At 38.1% G+C, this 22,282-nt stretch overlaps 1 protein-coding gene across 1 annotated transcript in view; it reads right to left on the bottom strand.

Moving 5' to 3' along the window:
• plch2a (phospholipase C, eta 2a) overlaps positions 1-19,765 on the bottom strand; it is a 41,540-nt gene extending 21,775 nt beyond the window's left edge. The window contains exons 1-7 of the mRNA XM_077511933.1: positions 19,083-19,765; positions 11,927-12,073; positions 8,892-9,135; positions 8,621-8,750; positions 3,697-3,867; positions 1,708-1,801; positions 665-868 (exon numbers count right to left, since the gene is read on the bottom strand). Of these exons, the coding sequence (XP_077368059.1) occupies positions 665-868; positions 1,708-1,801; positions 3,697-3,867; positions 8,621-8,750; positions 8,892-9,135; positions 11,927-12,073; positions 19,083-19,311 (1,219 nt within the window). The 5' untranslated portion in view covers positions 19,312-19,765. The remainder of the gene's footprint in view (positions 1-664; positions 869-1,707; positions 1,802-3,696; positions 3,868-8,620; positions 8,751-8,891; positions 9,136-11,926; positions 12,074-19,082) is intronic.
• Between the last annotated feature and the right edge of the window lie 2,517 nt (positions 19,766-22,282).

The raw sequence follows: 22,282 nt of genomic DNA, 5'->3' as shown, positions 1-22,282 counted from the left end.
TTACTCGTGCGCAACATGTAAAAAAACCCAATGGGCGCGACGTCATTATTACGGTTTATATTAACTCTTTGACCGCCGAAAATGTTTCATAACAATTAGTAAAATGACGATGTATGCCGCCATAAACGTTAAATCAACTATGTTGTTTGTTTTGTTTGTTTTTTATCAGTGAGCAGTTCAACATCTAAGTGCAGCACGCGCTGCCTGGTCAATGAGTTGTGGAAACAAAAACGCGGACTAGCTATGACGTCATTATTCCGGTTTATATCAATATAAATCTATTAAAAATCACATTTAAAATCATCCCAAAAGGCTCATGCATTAAAGTCATGACCAAAGACTAAAACGAAGGACATTTTTGCTATAATTATAGGTTTATTTTAGTTAGTTTTGCATCTTGGTTTGTTCGTTAGTTTGAGTTAACTAAAATAAGCTTTAATAGCACCTGTGTTTTTCGACACCTTCACTTCTTACTTTGACCATCTCCAAACATTTTAGTTTTCATTTGAGTTGAACTGAGTCAAATGCCATTTTTAGCATATGTCGCGGGCCACTAAAAAACGGACGGCGGGCCGCAAATGGCCCCCGAGCCGTAGTTTGGACACCGCTGCTCTCATCCAACACTGGTAACATGTCAGTTATTCTAGTTTCTCATGTAAAATACCCTCAACGCAGCGGCAGCCGGCCTGAAGCACCCAAGCATACATGTCCACTCTGGACTGGGACATGAGCTGGTCTCCCATCAGGTACGTGTTGTGCGAGGACGCGATGAAGTAGTTGCACAGCGGCTGGCGCATGTCCTGGTTAACGCTGTAGTGATCCGGGTTGAAGATATCTCCTGCAGGGCTGCGCATGTAATTTGTAAAACCTGAAAGAAGATTTCAAGCGCTTGTTAAGAACTTTGCTCATCCACATTTCAAGTAATCCGACACAGTTATGGATTTGCTCTCATCAATAATATCTTTTAAATAATGAGTGATCTCATGTTATATATGTACGGTTTATAGACATTAAAACAAAACTCCACCTTGGTCATATGTTGATTTTTTTTTTTTTATGCCCTTTTCTACACCATTTTATTGAAGTACTTTTAAATATTGATACACTTCTTTAAGATTTATGGGTTACTCTACAGTATGTGGAAGAGCTAATGTACAACATGATGATGCCTCCCCTGAGGATAATTTACATTTTTTCAGATTTATTTATTTATTTGTAATGCAGATAAGAATAAAGAATAAAGTTGTCAGTTTTCTAGCAAATGTTCCTGTTTTGGTTGTCCAAGTACAACATGATGATGAAAAAAAAATAGTAATAATAATAATAATAATAATCATCATCATCATAATAATAGCCAATTATTTGAAGCATTAGGATGAATAATTGAAGGGGGGAAACCAGTTCAATTTCTCTATTACAAACTAAAGTTGGACAATTAAAATCGCATGTTATTAAATGACTACCTGATTTTAATTCACAGTACGTATATTGAATTTTGGGTATACTTAGACTACGTAGATTTATTAGTGCATCTTTAAAAAAAAAAAAAATACATTGTCTCTATAAACCATAATCGTCTGAACAAGAGTTGGGAGGATGCTTGAAAAAGTAACAATCCTGCTCGATTTTATGAAAAGACAGAATTGCCTGCAAAATCTTCCCAAATGTCTAAATAGGCCCAGAAGGACCAAAGTTCAATATTCTTACCATCAATTCCCAAAACTGCTTGCTTCTGGTTCTCGGAACACGGCTCAAATTTGTTGATAATCTCCAGGCAATGGTCCTTGCTGACTTTGGTCATCTAGAAAGTATAGAAATCCATGTAAAAAAAAGATGCATCTGCATGTGATGATTTCAAGGAAAATGATCCATTTTGTACGGGAAACAAGTCGACTGACATATGACTGCCCCTCCGCGAGTGATCCAAATTTCTCTGCGGTTCTGCTGTGGAACGTGACATGGCCACGTGCATTGATTATTTGAAATTCTAGGTCAGTCGCCATCTTCACGAGACGTGGAAGTGCACAGGATCGTAGCCTGGTAGGATATCAATTCAATCGTTGTAGTATATATTTAAATTGGGATATTTCATAGAACACAAGCACACAATCACTTTATGTGACGTGCACAAAAGGCCTTCAAAGATTTCTCTGCTGGCCTAAAACACAATCAAAAGACCGAAATTTAATACTTGCATTAACGATGACAGATTGGGGGAAAAAAATGGCTTAAAGATAAAAATGAGCCAAATATATATATCATACAGTGACAAAATGACATCAATTATTCAGAAACATCTCATGATCATATGCTGAGAAAGAAGAAATCCCCAAACGCAAGCGAGCTGACGGAGCATTCTCCCTTCAAAATGGAAAAAAAAAGTCCTGCCAGTGTGCTAATTGGAGGAAGCGGCACATTCGGGCTATTTAACGAACAACTTGCAGTCACGCTTATTACGTTTTTTTTTTCCTGTTTTCATTTTCAGTGCAGCGGTATTATTAGAGAAGAGAAAAAGCTTGACAAATTCCCCTCAAGTCTGGCAAGGGCACCGGAAATCTCCCTTTTGCAGGAGCGCTTGCTGTCCAATGTACATTTACCCACACAAAGCAACTCTTCAGCAATGTCAACGAAAGTTGGTGATACATTTCACCCTACCACAAGTCCAACATAAAACATCTCCACAAAGTTAAGACGCTGTTCACTCAAAAATAGTTGGAAATGAGAAATGAGTGCGGAGAAGGGAAGTAACAGCTCCGAATCAGTTCACATCACCTGTCAACTGCCGTGTCGGCACTTTTGGAGCACAGACCTTTTTTGGCTGATCATGGAACTGGGTCAGCATCGTGATGCGACTGCTGACACGATGCTTATATGAATTTGGAAAAGTAGAGAGTTCACCCATTTGCTCATATTCAGCCAAAGGAGCCCAAATGCTGTCATTCTTCCATTGCTTGGATTAATGGCACAGTCATGATGTTTTGACATCTCCTCGATGTGCCATGGGACCAATTTTGAACAAACATTCTAAAAGGATATAAAGTACCTGCAGTATCTTCCACCCTAATGACAGATTCCATTCACTGTAGTTGAGAATGTTCACTAACATGCCAACTCAAAGGCCCACATTTAGCCTTATTAACATGATCTCATTTGGTCCCCAAAACGCATAAAAATGTTCTATTTGAAATATTGTCATGGTTCCAAAAACGTAATTATATACTTTCTTTAGGTTTTGTTTTGTTTTTTGTTTTTTTTCAATGCTAGAGCATACAGAAGGCTTTGATGCAGCCTCTGACCTGAAGAGGACGCTTAAAGCAATGGCAGTTATTAGGAAAAAAAACGTCCAGCAGGCGGCAGCAGAGTATAAGAGATCAATCATGGCCATTTTGTAAAAAAAGCTCTTTTCCCCAGTGCTTTAAACAGATTTGTGACGAATTATGAAACTTAGCTATATTCTCATGCTATTTGCTGTAAAACGGAAACAGAAATATACTTTTTTTTTTTTTTTTTTTTTCCCTGATGAAAGAATAGACTAATATTTCTTTTGGTAAGTTCCACATTTTTATAGCAATAGAACACAATATTCTGTCAAACTCCAGTAAAACGAAGGGGGTTGCTTCATTTAAAATGTGCTGGGCGTGAATGAGTTAAACAGACCCGTCATTGCGTCCTTTTAAAACTCAACAACGCGAGTACCTTCTGTTCTATTTCTAGGAAGCGGGTCAGGTCATCTGCATCGAGATGGTCTTTGTGGTTGCTGTAGGTGAGCATGAGGAGGTACAGGTCTCGGCGAGTCGACATCATCTTGTAGAAGGAGCAAAACTCTTCAAATCCAAGAGTTCCTTGGTTGTCATCCGTGTCGGCCTCCTGCACAACGCGTGCAAACGAATGAGCACATTTCATGCATAGTACGTAGTCAAATTGTCAACATTCCTCATCCTGTTGTTGAGAGAGTGTTTTTTTTCAAAGTCATGTTATTGAGCATAAAACTACCGTATTTTTCGGATTATAAATCGCAGTTTTTTTCATAGTTTGGCCGGGGATGCGACTTGTACTCTGGTGCGACTTACGTGTGAAATTAACACATTATTATATCATTTCACATGTTATTTTCACACTAAACCGCAAGAGGGCGCTCTAGGCCTGTGTTGATAAGTTCAACATTGCATCGTCGACCTCCCGACTTGGGGGAGTTGTTTAAAAGTGACACCGAGGATGAAGATTTCATTGGATTTAGTGATTTGGAGTGAAACTGATACTTTGGTAAACTTGTTAGCATGTTCTTTATGCGAGAGTTATATGAATAACTTGTCGTGATGGGAACATAATTCACTCAAGAAAAGTTCCGGGTGACTTCCGGGTGGGAAGGTTTTGTTCTGTGGAAAAGGGGAGTTAGCATGTTAGCTTCTAGCTGAGTGGGGAGTTGCTGTTAAGACCTCACAAGCTGACGTCAATAAAACGCCAGCCTTTGGCTCCGCCCTTCAACACTCCGCCTCCGACTCCCGTCACTGCTCGCTACAAACTCTTAATATGTTACGTCGTTACTGACATTACCGTTACATGTCAGTCATGTGACGTTAGCATACCGGACGCTTATTCAGCCTGTTGTTTTTTAATTGCCTTTCAAGATGACATGTATGTTTTTGGTGTTGGATTTTACCAAATAAATTTCCCCCAAAAATGCGACTTATACTCCCGTGCAACTTATATGTTTTTTCCTTCTTAATGATGCATTTTTTGGCTGGTGCGACATAATAATCCGAAAAATACGGTACTGTGAAAACAATCCACAGCCTGCATGCGTGATTTTCAAACCGTACCTTATTAGTGAGAACATATCTTCCACAGAAAACGCTCAGTTGGAGAACTACGTTCATTGGACACAAAACATCAATCTCGCTCTGTGCTCTTTCCAATTCATTATGTATGAAGCGGGCACTTAACTTGTTAGCAGGCTTCTGCTCAGCGTTTTAGTTCGGCAGCTAATATGGATTATTTCATTAGTAAGAATTGCTGTAGCTGCCTCTTCCAACAGAGCTTTTCCTTTCCCAGCTACATCTTACAAGTCCGCTGTGATAAATCATTTAGCAAAGCATCAGTAGTGAAGCCTGCTTTTTTTTTTTGCTGGTCCATTTAGAATACAGCAATGCTACAGGCTAAGGATTCAGCCTACTTCAGTGCCAAAACAACAGAATAATCCAGGTCTAAAAAAAAATAAAAAAAAATCTAAATCAGTCTAACTCATGTGTGTGTCATAAAAATAAGCCCGAAGTTAAAATGTGTCTGGCTGTAACAACGAGAAACACATTTGGAGGAAAACACAGTGGTCTCATTATTTTGTGTTTTTTTTATGACGCGAGCCAGCTGGGACTCGAAAGTTTCCCTCTATATTTCATTTTACAGACTCTCACTGGATTTTGCTCGGATGCTTTTCTTTTGACAAGCTCTGCTAATTACTTGATCGCGTTTGTCCAAAAATATTTCACTAGAGTCTCAGTGGGATTATCATTTCTAGAATACAAACAGTGATTTAGAATGTTTCAAAATGATCAATAACTGCATTTTCCAAGCATAAATCCAGTTATTGTTGAGATTCTTGTCTGCTTGTCTGCTGGCGACTCTCAAGGTGCCCTTGAGTGAATCTGCCGTGCCGACCTCACCAGCTCAAGCGGTGCAGCATTCTTTAAAAAAAAGAAAATAAGAAAAAAAGCTCTTTCTTTCACAGTGAGGGCTCCATGTTTGCCGACAGCGTCTGTGCCTTGCCGCAAATGCCGGCAGATCCTGATTTTGGGATCAGTGCGAGGCTCGCGCCGCATTTTCCAATTTGACTTTAAGCTTAAAATTTCATGAATTATTGTGTGTATTCAGCATGTCTGAAAAATTTATCTACGTGTCTTTGGCAAATCAAGTTAAATAGGCTGGTTGTCATTTATTAAAATTCAAGCAACATATTGACTACAAAGAAGAACACATGTTGAACATAAACAGTGTCTGTGACACGATTGGATTTATTGGTAGCAGCGCGCCAGCCAAAAACGGTGTCGCATGTCTTGTCTAAGATTTTCCAGCAGCTGACTTGCATGATGAAGGGTCACTGACATGCTAAGTTCAGAGAGACAATAAATAAGGTGTGCTACAAGTCTTGATATTTGGGGTAGTTTGATGGAAATACCCCAAAACACGTCACAGTGGAGGGAAAAATAAAAAATAAAAGAGAGAGAAAAATATGTCTTCACTTCTACTTTACATTTTGAGTGAGTATTGACTATATTGTTAGACTACAAAATGAAGTCAGTTTTTTGGGGTCACTATTTAAATTAAGATGTAATTCAACATTTTATTGCTCCAAAACTACTGGCAACATTTTCAACATATAAAACAGACAAAGCCAATAGGCGCTTCTACCAGAATGATAGAAATAGGAAAGTACAACTTGCAGTGACCCATTTTGAGTGCACTATTTATGCACTGTACTGTGCTTTGCAAGAATCTCCAAGGCGGAAACTCATAATTTAGTGATGTCCACGGGCTGCCCACTTCAGGCAAGTCATTGCTGCAAAGGATTTGGATCCAAGTTGTACAAATGATGGCTAAATTCAATTTTGTGTCCAAATACTTTTGAGTTCCCCAAAATGGAGGTACTGAGCATAAAAATGACAAAATCATTAACATCCTATTTTTATGAAACCTCTTAAATGATGGCGCCGATGAGCAGATAAAATATGCACATTGGACTTCAAAAGCGCGAGTAGATTATCGAGGAAACTGGCAGTTATCGTCTTCAAAGCGGGAAAGGGATCAACTCCACAGGTGCTTCGCCGTAAATAGGTTAAGCCAAGAATTGAGTTGAGATTGTCAACACACAAATCTTCATCAAAACACACAGCGACAGATTGGTCTCTTGTGTGTTGACCTTGTATTACATTGGAAGCCATCTGCAGCACGACAGCACCATATGGACGGCCGGCAACAGAATCCAGTAAGTCGGCTCGCTGCGCTCGGGAGCGCAAGGCCACAACGTAGCGCTTAACGTGGAAACGCACTAATCTTCCCGAAGAGGTGAACTAGTGACCGAGTCATGTGATACTGCACAAGTTTGCTATTTATTCCAAGTGCCTAATGTGTTTCTTCACAAATTTCAACTTCAAGATCACTTTCAAGTGACCTGCTAAGTCGATTTCATCTCAGTTACGCATGTTAATCCATCTTCAAATGTTAAAATATATCGTAAAATTTGCTAACTTTCCTCGCCCAAGTGTGAACTCAAACCAAAATTTGTCTTAACAATATATACTATGTAGCCCGACTAGCCTAAACACAGTATTTTTGATTAATATCACGTTTGTGGAATATGAATAAAACCGCAAAATCCATCTCAGTGGGCAGCCATTTTGTCACTTTCTGTCGACTGAAGATGACATCACAGTTGCTCGGGGCTCAGGAAAACAAGCAATTGTGGCTTAGCTTGCAAATGTTACATGACCAAACTCGTAAAGCAGGTGAGCCGTGACTGGTTGTTACCTGAACCCTGAGATTACATTTTAGTTGACGGCAAGCGGCAAAATGGCCTCCCTGTGAGATGGATAAAAAAAAAAAAATGAAGCTCAATTTTTCGGCTTAACTCATATTTCACAAACACAATATTAACTCATTTGCTCCCCAAAACATATTAATACGTTCTATTTTTAATGTGTGCCAAAGACGTATTTATACGTTTGTTTTGTTTTTTATGCTCAAGCATACAGAAGGCTTTGATGCATCCTCTCAACTGCAAAGAATGGTTGAAGAAATGGTAGTGATTACAAAAAAAAAACAAAAAAAAAAACGGCCAGCCAGTGGCAGCAGAGTATAAGAGATCAACCAGGGCCATGTTGAAAATACGCTCAATTACTCAAAATTCTAAGTAGATTTGTTAATCATGATCAAACTAGCTATATTCAAATGCTAATTGCTGCAAAACAGAAACAGATAGAAATATACTTTTTTTTTTCTTGATGAAAGAAGAGACTTTCATCTTTCTTTTGAAAGGTTCCATGTTTTTTTTATAGCAATACAAAACAATATTCTGTGGGCCTTGCAAAAGCAATCAAAATGCAGCAAAAAGGGGATTGCTTCTGTGAAAATGTCTGGCAGTCAACGAGTTAATCAGAATGCCGTGTTTAGATGAGTGGCGGCACATACAACATATTATAAAGACACTTTTTGGGTTGACTTCCCCTCTAAAATGCATTTAAGAATTCTACTGCTTGATGTTTTGCGCTGAACTGAACTGGTAATAGTTGCTCTAAAAGCACAGATATTTATTTATTTATTTATTTACAATTGGTATAAGTTGCAAAGAGTACCAAAACAAGCCATAACATTAACAGGTATCCCCCATCTAATGGGGTAGAAAAAACACATTTATGATGAAATGACACGCATGAAGCTGAAACCGAATAATGACGGATTTGCGGTTGAGCTTGAAATGTTGCCGATTGCCGAATGACGGACGCTCAGAATTGTTTATTTGTATCATTTTTATGAGGAATTCTGGAAATGTTCTTATGGCATCATCATAATTGTGCAAACTGAAGACAGCATTTTTTTTTTTTTTTAAAGACAACATTCCCTACTGTACCTTAAACATCTGTTTGACTTTTTGCCGGGGCAGGTTGACGTTGAGTTTATGCAGGAGCTGGAGGACCTCGCTGATGCTTAAGCTCCCGTCGCCGTTCTTGTCAGCCTCTGTGAAGGTCTGTTTTAGCCATGTGAGATCAATGAGCGTTAAAGAAGAAAAGATAGGGAAGGGAAATGTTTGTCAATGCTGCAATATACTGCAAGTCAACATCAGTATTTGAAAAGGTCAATTCAAGCTACTTTACATGCAACAACAAGCGCCCAAAGGATATTGGTCTCGAGTCCGCTGCCTCTTGGCCAGGCTGTCCTCGTCACTGATACCAGCCATCAAGTATTTCAGACCTGTGATCCAAGTTCGCGCCTCCTCGCCAGTACCAGACACGAGATCAAGGGACTCCATGTGCTCGCCGTAGTACAAAGTGAAGCAACAGTTGGGGTCAAAACTGCCCTCGGCGTAACGCTGGAAGATCTCCGACTGCTTCCCCTCACATACTTCCCGGATGGAATCTATCGAGACTGGCGCAGGAAACGGAGAAGAATCACAATATGATTGAGCTCAATGAAACGCTTTAGATGGAAACAATTGCTACATGTGTGTAAGAGAAAAAAAAATGTTGTTTGGTAAGACTATATACAGTAATGCACAGTTACCACAGTTGAGACAGTAAAAAACAGGATAAGTGTGCAAAACTTCGACTGCTGTTGAATATTATACGCCGTACTGTAAATGACGTTTACATATGAAAAGGATCTGATTTTTGTTCTCGACATGCTGCGTTAGAAAAGCATCCGACCATGAGTTGAGTGGATAACCACAACATTCATTCATTCATACATCCTGACATAACTCATCCATACATAATGCATCGGTTTCGCTCAGTGCTTCTCAAATTTGACCTCGGGGAACATGCTTTTTTATTGTTATTTTATTTTACTGTCCTAGAATAAAGTGCAATTGCACCTCCACTACATTAGGGGGCAGTGGCGCTCTCATTATTGGCAGAGTGCGCATTTGCAGCATTTGCTCGGTGTTGTTTGCACTGAGCATGCGCACTTTGCACACAGCAAAAAAAAAAATCAGCACAAATTATTTTATATATATTTTTGTTTTGCAGGTTAAAGTTTTTTTGTTTTTTTTTATATTGTGCTCCCGAGTTAATGTTGGTGATCAGTTTGAATGTATTATTATTTATTGATTTTATGTAATTTTATTTTTCCGTATCATATGGTCAGTCAAAAAATGTTTATAGTTTAATTAAGGAATTAGTTTTATTTTTAAAATTTCAGATCTTTTCTGTTACAGTTAATAAAGCTATTCTATAAGTTGGTCCATATTTCTTTCTTTATTAATTCTCTTTTATGTTAATACGGATACAGTGTTATGCAGAGGTGTGCTTAGAACAATTTTAGAGACAAATGATACTATTTATAGTCGCGTTGCACGAGATGTTTTCTTCTTACTTCATGACAGAACTTAATTGAGAAACACTGCTCGAGCTGAACTTTCAATTATGCACCATATTACACGAAAACAAAATAAACTAACCTTATCAGTGCATAACATACTTTGTATGAGACACTTGAGATGCTGCTGCTGCTGCTGCTGCTGCTGCTGCTGTATATGGTATCGGCCACATGTGGTTTTCACTATGGGTGGAATGTTTTTTCCTCGGTGGAGCTCATAAATAATACAATAACATACATCAGGTCACTGTGAAGTAAGTTGATTTTCATAAGCTGCAGCGGGGTGAAGATTCGACGGTATTCGACAGCACACGGTGACAAACCTGAATTTCATTAATACTTGAAGTGCAGATGAATGACAGGCCAGACTCGATGACATTCAAAAATTGCTTCTTTGTCCATGCGCATTGGTCAAACAGTTTATTTATGTTGGATGTTTACAGTTGATTTATCGAGGGCGTTTCTTAAAATGTCAATATGTCAAAACTTACAACGCTTAAAAACTGCTGCTTTCTTTTGTTCGACCACACTTGAAAGGTTTCGAGAGCATCAAATCCAGCTCATGCACAAAAAGCAGCTTTGATATTAACAGTGTTTTTCACCACTTTTACACCAGTTGCCAACAGCGTCTGCCAACTTTTAGGGTGAGCGAATACTCACTTAAGCAGCCACTATTTATTTGGGATCTTTCGAAAAGACTGCAATCTCAGATCTCCCGCAACGCGCCCACCCACAACAGTGTGCGCAATATGTTAGCGTGAAAACTCAGTTTAGGATCGAAAATCTAAATCAGGCTCCAAGTCTATTTTACATCGATCTGTTGTTCCAACACTCCTCGTCAGCTTTGGTACAAATAATCCTCTCCAGTTGTCACATCAGATCCCGATAGCACCTCGAAATAAAAATGGAAAAAATTGAGTAAAAACTGTTGATCTGTCTCGCCTCTCCCTTTCTTTCTAACATGAAGGTGAACTCAAAACTGAGAGTCGTGCGATATGCTAAACTGTCATTTCTCATTCTTCATGTCAACATAGAAAAAAAATATGGTGGTGGTGTTATGAAACTATTAAATTAAATTAACTATTAAATTAAATTCACTTATTTACAGTAGTAGACTAAATGAAATGTCAAATGTTGGAAGACTTAGACTTAGACTTGACTTAAATAATTCAATCAATCAATAAATAAGGTTATTACACCAGAGATTGAATTAATAATAATAATAAAAATAAAATAAAAAATAAAAAATCAATCAATCAATAAATAAGGTTATTACACCAGAGATTGAATTAATAATAATAATACAAATAAAAATAAATAAATAAATAATCAATCAATCAATAAATAAGGTTATTACACCAGAGAATGAATTAATAATAATAATAATAAATAATAATAATAAATAAAAATTCAATCAATCAATCAATAAATAAGGTTATTACACCAGAGATTGAATTAATAATAATAATAAAAATAAAATAAAAAATAAAAAATCAATCAATCAATAAATAAGGTTATTACACCAGAGAATGAATTAATAATAATAATAATAATAATAATAATAATAATAATAATAATAATAAATAAAAATTCTATCAATCAATCAATAAGGTTATTACAATTAATAATAATAATAATAATAATAAAAATGCAATCAATCAATCAATAAATAAGGTTACTACACCGGAGATTGAATTAAATAAATTAAAGTACAGTAACATATATAATATAAAATAATATAATCGAAATCAGCCAGACCAGAAATAGCCACTTTCTCCATATATATTTGCAGCATGAATATGTGGTCGGATTATTTTGTGATTGCAGCGAAAAGGACACTCACTCTTGGCCTTTTCGTTCTTGCGCGACGGCCTCCAGCGGATGCAGGATTTGTGTTGGTCCAGAAAGAAGAAGCGTACCAGTCCCTTGGAGCTGCCACGGAGCTTCACCATCTGGGCGCCCTTCTGCATGGAGCTCATACATTTCTCCACTGGGGAGAAAAGCAAACAGACAAGACAGAATGGTGAAAAGGATGGAAAGTTGACAATTAGGAAAACAATCTGCTCTCAGCACGCATGCCATGTTTTGGTTTGTTTTGTTTAATAGAAGGGAAGAGGATTGCGTGTAACACAATATGAACAATGAGTGGTGCGAGGCAAATGCATTTGTTGTGTTAGAAGCATCAGTTGTGGCTCATTGGAAGAAGAAATAAAGTGATTAGACGGGCATCACCAGTGTCACAATAGGATATCAAATGCAAATGCTAAAAAAAAAAAAAAAGGATATCAAATGCACACCAAACTGCTCAATCCAACAGAAAAACAAAACAAGCCAGGTGGTATTTTCCATTTGTTTGTTTTGTTTTTGTTGGAATGAATCAACATCAACAATAAAAAATCATCAGCCACACTGAGAACAGAAGATTTGTCCTTGACATCATTTGGGTGTGAAATGGTCAGTAACTCCACAGGAAGCTAATGGTGTGGTGTTCAACAGTGGAATTAGCTTACAAGCCCCGAGGCTGCACAATAACTGTCGAGCGTCTGTCACAGTCCAGCAAGAAAGCATGCAGATACTTGACTGCCTCAGAAAGGCCCACAATCGAAATAAATACGCAAGGATAAGCAACTCGCAATAAATATCACATGAAAGGATCAAAAATGTAGTTTGACAAGAGGATGTTTTGATTTCAAATTAAACTAAGGATGGTTGTCTTTTAATGGATCATTTGGCAAATGAATCAATTGTCAGGAATTTGTTGCAATTGCATTGATTACTCCAAGAAATTGTGCTTGTTTAGTATATATAGAGGACTGTCTCAGAAAATGAGAATATTGTGGTAAAGTCCATTATTTTCTGTCATGCAATTAAAGAAGCAAAAATGCCATCCATTCTGGAATCTTTCCAAATCAACTGAAATATTGAAAGCCTTTTATTGTTTTAATATTGCTGATTATGGCATTTTTCTTTTCTTTTTTTTACTTGTTCTGAGGAAATATTCTAATATTTTGAGATAAGATATTTGGCTGAAAATGCCATAATCAGCAATATTAAAATAAATAAAAGGCTTGCAATATTTCAGTTGATTTGTCATGAATTTATGGCATTTTGCTTATTTAATTGCATTACAGAAACTTCACCACAATATTCTCATTTTCGGAGACAGTTCTGTAAAGCAAACAATAAAGACGCAAGTGCAGTCTCCGGCGTCGCCTCTGCACCTCCCGGCCATACTAACAATGTACAAGACAATATAACATTCCGGAAAATATTCTCGAAAACATCCATAATGACATATGTCCAAGATGAAATGATATTCCAATTACAACTTGTTTTCAAAAAAGAATAATAAAGTGCAGCCTGAAGCAAAACTTCCTTACAGTCACCACCAGGAAAGCAATTCCTGAGCAATATGATAACGTCAATATGTCATATTCAGATGACAGGCATGCCAATGTCCACACCTGCTCCACAGGTAACAATGCTGTGAAGAATTGGAGCCTCACCTTTTTGCCTATACAGCAGCCCCTTTTGGCAGCAAATTATTTGGGCCTAAATTAGTTTTTTATCATGTAAATTAGGAAGCTTGCTACATTTATTCACGACACTGCTTACTACACATGATAAGCAGACACAAATAATTAATAAGATTGAATTTCTGCATTCTATCCCACATGACTCCAACAATGACGAACCTCATCCCGAATCAATGCGGTGATTCATCTGTCATTGAGGATTGTCTGGTCGAGTGACACCGATCTGACCTCAGATATTCCTGTTACATTTCCTGGCACAAGCACAGCCTGCCTGGTGAGAGAATTAATAGTGAAGCTAACCCAGCGCCCTGGGCAAATTCATTACAGGGTGCCAAGCCAGCCCACATGCAGCCTCCATTACTCACATATAGACGGGAAAATTTTTTTTTGCAGATGTTGACAGAAAAAATCTGCGGCCAAGACAAAATTGTGACCAGGAGGCTATCCAGGGGGCGATGTTGGCCAATTTCAGCCGCGGCCTGCGTTTGATTGTTTGACCGTCCGTGAGCTCGCAAGAAAAAGTCAAGAGGAATGCTTATGTCAAAACTTAAATTGAATGCTGCTCCTGTGTGTCATGCTCCATTTACTTCTGCTCATCAGAATGGCAGAAACTCAATTTTCCAACAAGTTTCCTGCCCAATTCGTGCAATTAAATCATTCACTCGCCGCCATTTTCACATTTCGCAATCCCGTTCGCTCGTGGCTGTTTTACTGGATTTTGACTGATTTTGCAAGGCCCACAGAATATTGTGTTCTATTGCTATAAAAAGAAAGATTAAAGTCGTCTTTCATCAGGAAAAAAAACATTTTGTTTCTATCTGTTTCCGTTTTGCAGCAATTAGCATTAGAAGAGAGCTAACTTTCATCAGTTTTCACAAATTATTTAAAATTGTAAGTAATTGAGATTTTTTTCGACATGGCCCTGGTTGATCTCCTTTGCTCTGCTGCCACCTGCTGGCCGTTTGTGTAATAACTACCATTTCTGCAACCGTTCTTTGTAGTTGAGAGGCTGCATCAAAGCCTTATGTTTGCTCTAGCATAAAAAACAAAACAAAAAAACGTATAAATACGTCTTTGGGACACAAAACATAAAAAAAAAAAACATATTTACACGTTATTGGGAGCAAATGAGTTAACTTAGACCTCGGGTGACGTATAAGAAACACAGCAACACTCTATATTTTGTAGCCATAACCAATAAAGAAAAAAAATTCCCAAACCACAAACAACTAAACACCAGCAAAGAAAAGAAAAAAATAAATGATGATGATGACGACAGTACGAACTTGTAGAATTTGTTCTTCCAATAATTATTCAAAGAGCAACAGCCGCAAAACAAAGATAATGAGGAAAACACTCAGCGGACATCGATTTCAAAGTCGTGTTGAAGGATGAGGAGGAAGGATCCGCAATCAAATAATAAGAGACGGCGCGTGTAGCTGCGAGTGTGCGTGTGCATATTCGAGTTGCGCGCCGTCTCCCTGAAGTGGAGTGAAAATGGGGAATTAGCACTTAAGTGCAGATATTTGACTTTAGCCCTCAAGTAGCAGACATCTTGAGCCTCAAGCAGGAACGGCAAACAAACACTTGGATGAAAATGTTTCAGTTCACAAAAAGTCCCTCAAAAGCATGAATTTATTGCAACATCAAATTTCCATAACTGATAAAATTATCAGTTTCTGTATGTATGTACAGTAGTTGCCTGATGAGAAAATTGTTTTGAAAGTTATTTAATTAAAATATATTTGTCAACAAATATAAATATCCCACAAATAATTTTATTTGATTGAAATACAATTAAATGCAAAGTACAACATGAAATTGTTTTAACAGAGTGCAGCTTTATGGAGTTTTGCATTTGAGTAAGTTTGGTTCTATTTTTGAGTATCCAAAATTGTTAAGCATCAAAAATGAGGAATGTTTGATACCACTTTTGTTCACACGCGTAATTGCTCAACTCACAAAGTAGTCAACGATACCACCAGTACATTCAACACAACATTTTCCACAAAAAAAGTGAGAGATTACTTTCAAAAAAGACATATAGTAGTTTTTCCTTAAAATGGCATGAAATTAACAGCAATTTTCGATTCTTCTAATGACTACCTGATCATAAAACAGGCACAAGAAGGCAGCACAGACAGTCGCAAGTATCAATAACCTGAAATAAGGTGGAGATCGGCCCAATACCGATACCTGATATCAGTACTCGCCCATCCCTAGCCAATATTCTAACCTTAATTACAAGCTTGTTTTTTTTCCCAATTATTTCATTATATATTGTATTATTAAAGATGATCTCAATAATCATGATCATTTTGGTCACTGTGATGTGTGGATCTTTTTTTTTTTTTTGACTTCCCTACTGGCTTACTGCATGTTTATATGTTTGGAGATTCAAACACGGCTCTGTTTGTTTGATTTTTTGGGTCAATAATCCATGAAATTATTTGCTGTCAATATGTTTGGGATCAGAAAATGACATCGTCTTCAGTCCAAACCTGCGCCGGCTTACATGCTGCTAGACACAAAAACCATCTTGACAACTGTGTGACGGCTTTATTGGCATTTAAAACAAAAGCAACAGGATTTTTTGTTTGTTTTGTTTTGAGACTAAACCACCAAAATCTCAGCCCAAATAATCACGAGTGACAAAGTAAAGAAGCAGTACGAGTTCTGTTTAAACTCCTACTGTTAAGCAACTAAAATAAGAAATGACGGTACAACATACTCACACATGCAGAGTCGGAGAGTTTAAATATAAAAGATCATCACATTAATTCTTGGATGGTGCATAATTGCTGCAGGCCGGAGAATGCTTGACAGTACCAAACACACGTACTTGCATCTTAAGATTTTAGGGGGCGTTTGGACTCCTATTTGGCAATTTTTACATTTAATGGAAGTTTACATTTTGGTTCAAATTTACAACATACTTAATTACAGTTTTGATGTTACAATGATTACCCTGTGACGTAATAAGACTGCTTTGATACTACATCAGTGCAACATTCTTAACTATTATTATAAACCTATGGGAGTCATCATAAAAGTCAAATAATTTGGATCATAGAGCCCAATCGTGCTTGACTGCATAATATAAGTACACCCTAAAAATTGTAGCACAGTGGTGGACGTGAAAGCACTTTAGCACCAATTTCAAAGATCAATACTAACTCTTTAACTGCCAAAAACGTTATATAACGCTTAGTAAAATCACGATGTATGCCGCCATAAATGGTAAATGACGTCAACTTTTTTTTTTTTTTGAAACTGCCTGGTCAATGGATTGTGGAATCAAAAACACTAACTATGGCCAGCAGATGGCAGAATTTTCTCTCTTTTCAATGGGCTGCCGGTATACGAAATTCCAATGAAACGTGATTGAATCTGATGAAATAGAACGTTTTCAAGGATGACGTGAATGATCAAAACCTTTGTCATATCAAAGTCTATGATAACGTGTGGCAGTAAAAGAGCTAAAAAAAAAAAATTGGTTTGCCTGATCATATGCTTTAATGGCAGCCCAACACATGTCCACTTACTGTAAAACTAGCACATGCCATTACGATTAACAGCTCCTGGTCAGCTTCTTGAGAAGACACAGTTTCCATATAAAGAAATGACCTATATGGAGACTTAAGTATTTGAATGTCATGGAAGCAGAGCTGCTTGAGGCCACAGCTGTCATGGCCACTCGAAGGACTTGGAATCAGGAAGCAGACACGATGCAAGTCGCTGAGGGTAAAGCGAGGTCAGAATTCGGTTGCTTCTGTGACGGAAGGATGCCATGAGTTTGTTTCTCCTGCCAAACTCAACCGGATGGGCCAAGCAGACCTTGTCGGCTTACTCGGACACCGTCAGGGAACCAGGTTAAGCTCCGGGGATTTCCTGTGGGCCATATGGCGCTGACCCAACGCAGGTGATCTTGCGCTACTAACGCAAAAGCAGCGAGCCTATTGACATGCTGTCGGCAATATACAGTCCAACATCAAATACTAAAAGAGCGATAAGACCATCGTAATGACCTACATCAAGGCTTGCGCAATTCTAGTGTTTATGATATAAAAGTAGTCTTCATTAATGGACAAAGTAGCACGATCGTTGACCTCTTTTGAGTAATCGTGCTGCCGACAGACAGACAGACAGACAAGCCAGCAGGCAGCTTGTGACCTGGATTGTTTACATCGTGAATTACAGTCTTATTGGTTTGCCAAACATCGGACATTTCTTCAGCACTCAATCTGCTGTGAAGCAAATCAGAACAACATTGAGGTCCTCCAATGATTTTTCTTTGTGTAATGAGCATTTATGGAATTTTGGTCAGACAACAGGGCAAAATATCTATTGCCATCACTTACAATTAGGGACGCACGATAATGCTATTTTCAACCGATACCGATAAAGCAATCATTTAGAAAGTGTCGATGTCGATAACCGATAAGTAAACCGATAATCGTTTGCAAAATTGACTTGAATACAATTGGTCAATAATGGCCAATAATTATCGGCAGATTTCTCTTTTATCTGGGTTATCTGTATGAAATCAAATTGGTCGGTAGTTGCCGATAATTTTCAGCAAATGTCTTTATTATCTGATTTATCTGTTTGACGTCAAAGAGGTCGATAATTGCCGATAATTCACCGATATTATCGTGCATCCCTACTTACAATATTACAAGACAACTCAACGACAACAAATTGTCAGTCACACTCACACACCGTGAGGAAGGTGTAACCTAAATGTCAAGTCAATTCTATTGGCCATAAAATGAGTTTAGATGTACAAGATAAAATGAAAGAGACCACAGAAAGCACTACGAGTTCCAAACATGCGCTCATGTGGCATTCCAAGGTTCGGAATCGTGCACAGCAACAGAAGCAGCTGCCACAAAAAGACATTTACAGCCTTCCCTTTTTATTTCATTGAAATTGTATATTTATGGCATACAAGTTGTTTTTTAAAATGAATATTCATGCTAATTATGACAAACCTGAAGGTTACCGTGCCATAAATGGGCACAGGAACATGACCTAAAAGCACCAAAGTCCTAAAGTCTGATTCTCTAGCAAGAAACACATTTCACACTTACGACGTTCACCAATGAGTTCATATTTTTACATTTTGGACGGCTAAAAGTAAAAAAATATATATAAAGATCATTTAGCCTGTAAAAGCTAACTTCACAAACAGAAAGAGCCGACAGTGACGATGCAACTTCCAGTGGGTGTTAAAAGACCTGTTTGATTTATCATCACCAAGAATCAGAATTTGCGTCGTGGATAATGAAATTTAGTCACACTGTGAGCAACAACATGCTCGATTTGGGTATTAGAAGCTCGGATTTAGGAAGGATATGCATGAAAAGTATTTCTAAGAAGAAACGTAAGCTTTGCACGGCATGCAGACGTCGCTACAGACGGGATGTGATCAAATCAAAGCAACAATCCGACTTGGCTTACCCATGTAGCCAAGCCTCCACTTTGAAAAGGCGACAATGCTGCTGCCTATCCAGAAGAAGTCATCCACCACAAATGTTGACTTGGATTCCGCCACATCCTTGTCATTGACGGAGAAGGCTCCTTTCGTCGGCGGTCCGGGCACGTCAACCGTGGCCACGGCAGCGGAGCACATCAGGACCGAAGACATTGGGCCAATGGACAAGAAGTTACTCTTCTTGTGGGCACTCATCGGGAGCAAGAGAAATTTCAAATTGGCTGATTGTTCTCTCAGTTTCCAGTCTGCTTTATTGGGACTCTTCAATCGACATCTCGTTTTTCATCCGTAGTATCACTCACATGTTGGGTCCCATTTTCAATCCAAAGAGGAGAAAAAAAAAAGCCCACAGGAAGACTCCCTCTCACTGACTGTTTGGAATCAACAGTTGGTCAATAATCCTGTAATGTTATTGCTTCAGCAACCTTGCTTATTGCACTGCCATCTCCTTAATATTCCTCCATCGCAAAGACCCGCAAGAAAAGAAAAACCTGCTCCGGCAGTTTGTTTTCAAATCTGCAATTTATCTCCATTCAGTGCCATTATTTCTTCCAAGAGTGCTGAAAGTCTTCTGAAAGCGGCAGCGGCGTCAGGCAGGTCGAAGAGACGTGGAAGCGCCGCACACAAATTGCAACTGCAACATGTGCGCGGTGGGCGGAAATCCTAAATCCTTTTGGAGCCGTAATCCTAGTCTAAGAGATTTGCTAATGGTGTGGATTGAGACAGAGTGACCCACAGGAGAAAAAAAAAAAAAGACAAGCTCTGAAATAAATGACTTGTGATTTAAAAAAAAAAAGAAGAAAAAGCTTAATTTAAGGATCACAAAGTATTTGTTTTCAAAGTCTGTGCACATAAAAAACATGTGAGCCAAAACACAACTCTGCATTTTTGCCAGCTAATTAATCCATTCTTTGAATAAACTAAAAGACAGTAGTCTTTTTTTTTACATTTCAAATACCGTCTTCTCTTTTTTTCCAATGGGTCTTCATATGTTTGTAAAACCATAAATGAAAGTGAAAATATCCGAACGAGTGACTGCTGATATTCAAGTTTGCTACTTTCCTGATTTTTGCCTCGCCAGCTCAAACCACCACAGCGCTCGCCATGTCACAAGCTTCAATTGTTGACTGAAACAGGTCAGGGTCGGATACGGTAGTCTGAGCACGGTGAAATGGTGTCAAAATATATGACGACTCCGGAGCCCAGACTACCACAAAACAGGTACGACACAGTTGCGAGATATGAATTGGAAATAGATGGATTTATAACAAATAAAATCAAGCTCGAAAACAATAACGGGAAATAAATAAGTCGCCACATCACTGCGTATTGTCTGACCAAAGATCCGGCAGCAGTCATGCAATTTCCTCCTGGGAAAATCCAATACGACAGTTTCTCATTTCGCACCATTTGAGTTGCTTGAGTACTTTCTGCGCATGTGCGCCTCCATTCCACAAAGTTTCACAGAAATTGTCCAACTTTTTTGTTCGTTTTCATGTAGCACAAAGAGACGCATGCAAAATTATGACCTCCTTGCAGAATAGAAATGGGCTCAATTTAGACTACACGGTTTAAGTGGCCTCATTCTGATTTATTTTCTCCCATGTGGAAGTTTGCATACATACAAATGGCAGAGCAAAGCAAGTTAAAAAGTAAACCAATGACAACAAATGGCATCTTCTGTTAACCTAAAAATGTTGCTGTAACATTCTGAACAGGAATGCGGAATTTCAAAAGCAATCGAACTGACAATTTGATTATGCAAAACATCAATCCAATTACTCTGCTCAGTAATGAAGTCGGAAAAAAAAAAATAACTTCATGCCTTAAAAAATAAATAAATAGCCTAATGTATTTGACTTTTGTTTTTATAACATTATATTTCAAACATCATCGATACAATAGTAATCATATTTTAGCGTTAAAAACATTTCAGTAAAAGAACTTCTACATACTAATATATTAACCGTCAAAAAAACCTTCCAAAATGATGCTTTCCAATTACTAAGATTTTAAATTTAGTGCAGATGTGACCAGTGACAAACCTTACATGGACAATTTTGTAGAATAACCAACAAAGTATCATAATCATACTAAATGCACCAGTAAGTATGTGTTGTGATTCAGATAGCCGCAAATCAATACGGTATGATTGCAGTCTAGTGGGCGCCTGCTATTCACGAGGGATGGTGACTGGGCCAGCCCACGAATTGGGAACATCCACATATAACCGACTCCCAATTAACTCATTTGCTCCCAATAACGTGTAAATACGTTTTTTTTTATGTTCTAAGTGTCCCAAAGACGTATTTATACGTTTTTTTTTTTTTTTTAATGCTAGAGCATACAGAAGGCTTTGATGCAGCCTCTCAACTGCAAAGAATGGTTGCAGAAATGGTAGTTATTACACAAACGGCCAGCAGGTGGCAGCAGAGCAAAGGAGATCAACCAGCTCAATTACAATTTTGAATCGATTTGTGAAAACTGATGAAACTTAGCTCTCTTCTAATGCTAATTGCTGCAAAACGGAAACAGATAGAAACATACTTTTTTCTCCTGATGAAAGAAGAGACTTTCATCTTTCTTTTGATAGGTTCCATGATTTTATAGCAAAGGAACACAATATTCTGTGGGCCTTGCAAAATCAGTCCAAATCCAGTAAAACAGCCGGGAGCGAACGGGATTGCGAAATGTGAAAATGGCGGCGAGCGAATGAGTTAAATGCATTGGTTGGGGCGGGAGACAAATGATTACAAAAACATTGCTAAACCTCCAACATGCATTTTGCATGAAAAATAGGGGTTGACTGAGCTCCCCCAATAAACAAAAGCAAAAACCCACACTGCCTTCTTGGTGCTCACAGGGTACAATATCGACACGTTCCATAATATTAACGCTCAGTCCTCTGAAGACTCGACTTAACTGGTACAAAGTCAGAATCTAGGCAAGATTTTCATGCTTGTTTGGCGAGCTGGTGCGACCTTTCCACACGACTGGAATCCTTTACACTAACTAATCTTCACCAACCCTTTCCAGCTCCTGCTTTTCTCTGCAGGCAGTAGCAAAACACACAAGACACACAAGAATATCTATTGTAGACAGACATCTATTTGCCATCACACTCTTTAATGGCTGTGTAACATTTACAAAATAAATATCTGACCAA

Source organism: Festucalex cinctus, chromosome 2 (genome assembly GCF_051991245.1).
Source record: "Festucalex cinctus isolate MCC-2025b chromosome 2, RoL_Fcin_1.0, whole genome shotgun sequence".
Classification (NCBI taxonomy): domain Eukaryota; kingdom Metazoa; phylum Chordata; class Actinopteri; order Syngnathiformes; family Syngnathidae; genus Festucalex; species Festucalex cinctus.
This window is presented reverse-complemented; position numbering and strand designations above follow the sequence as displayed.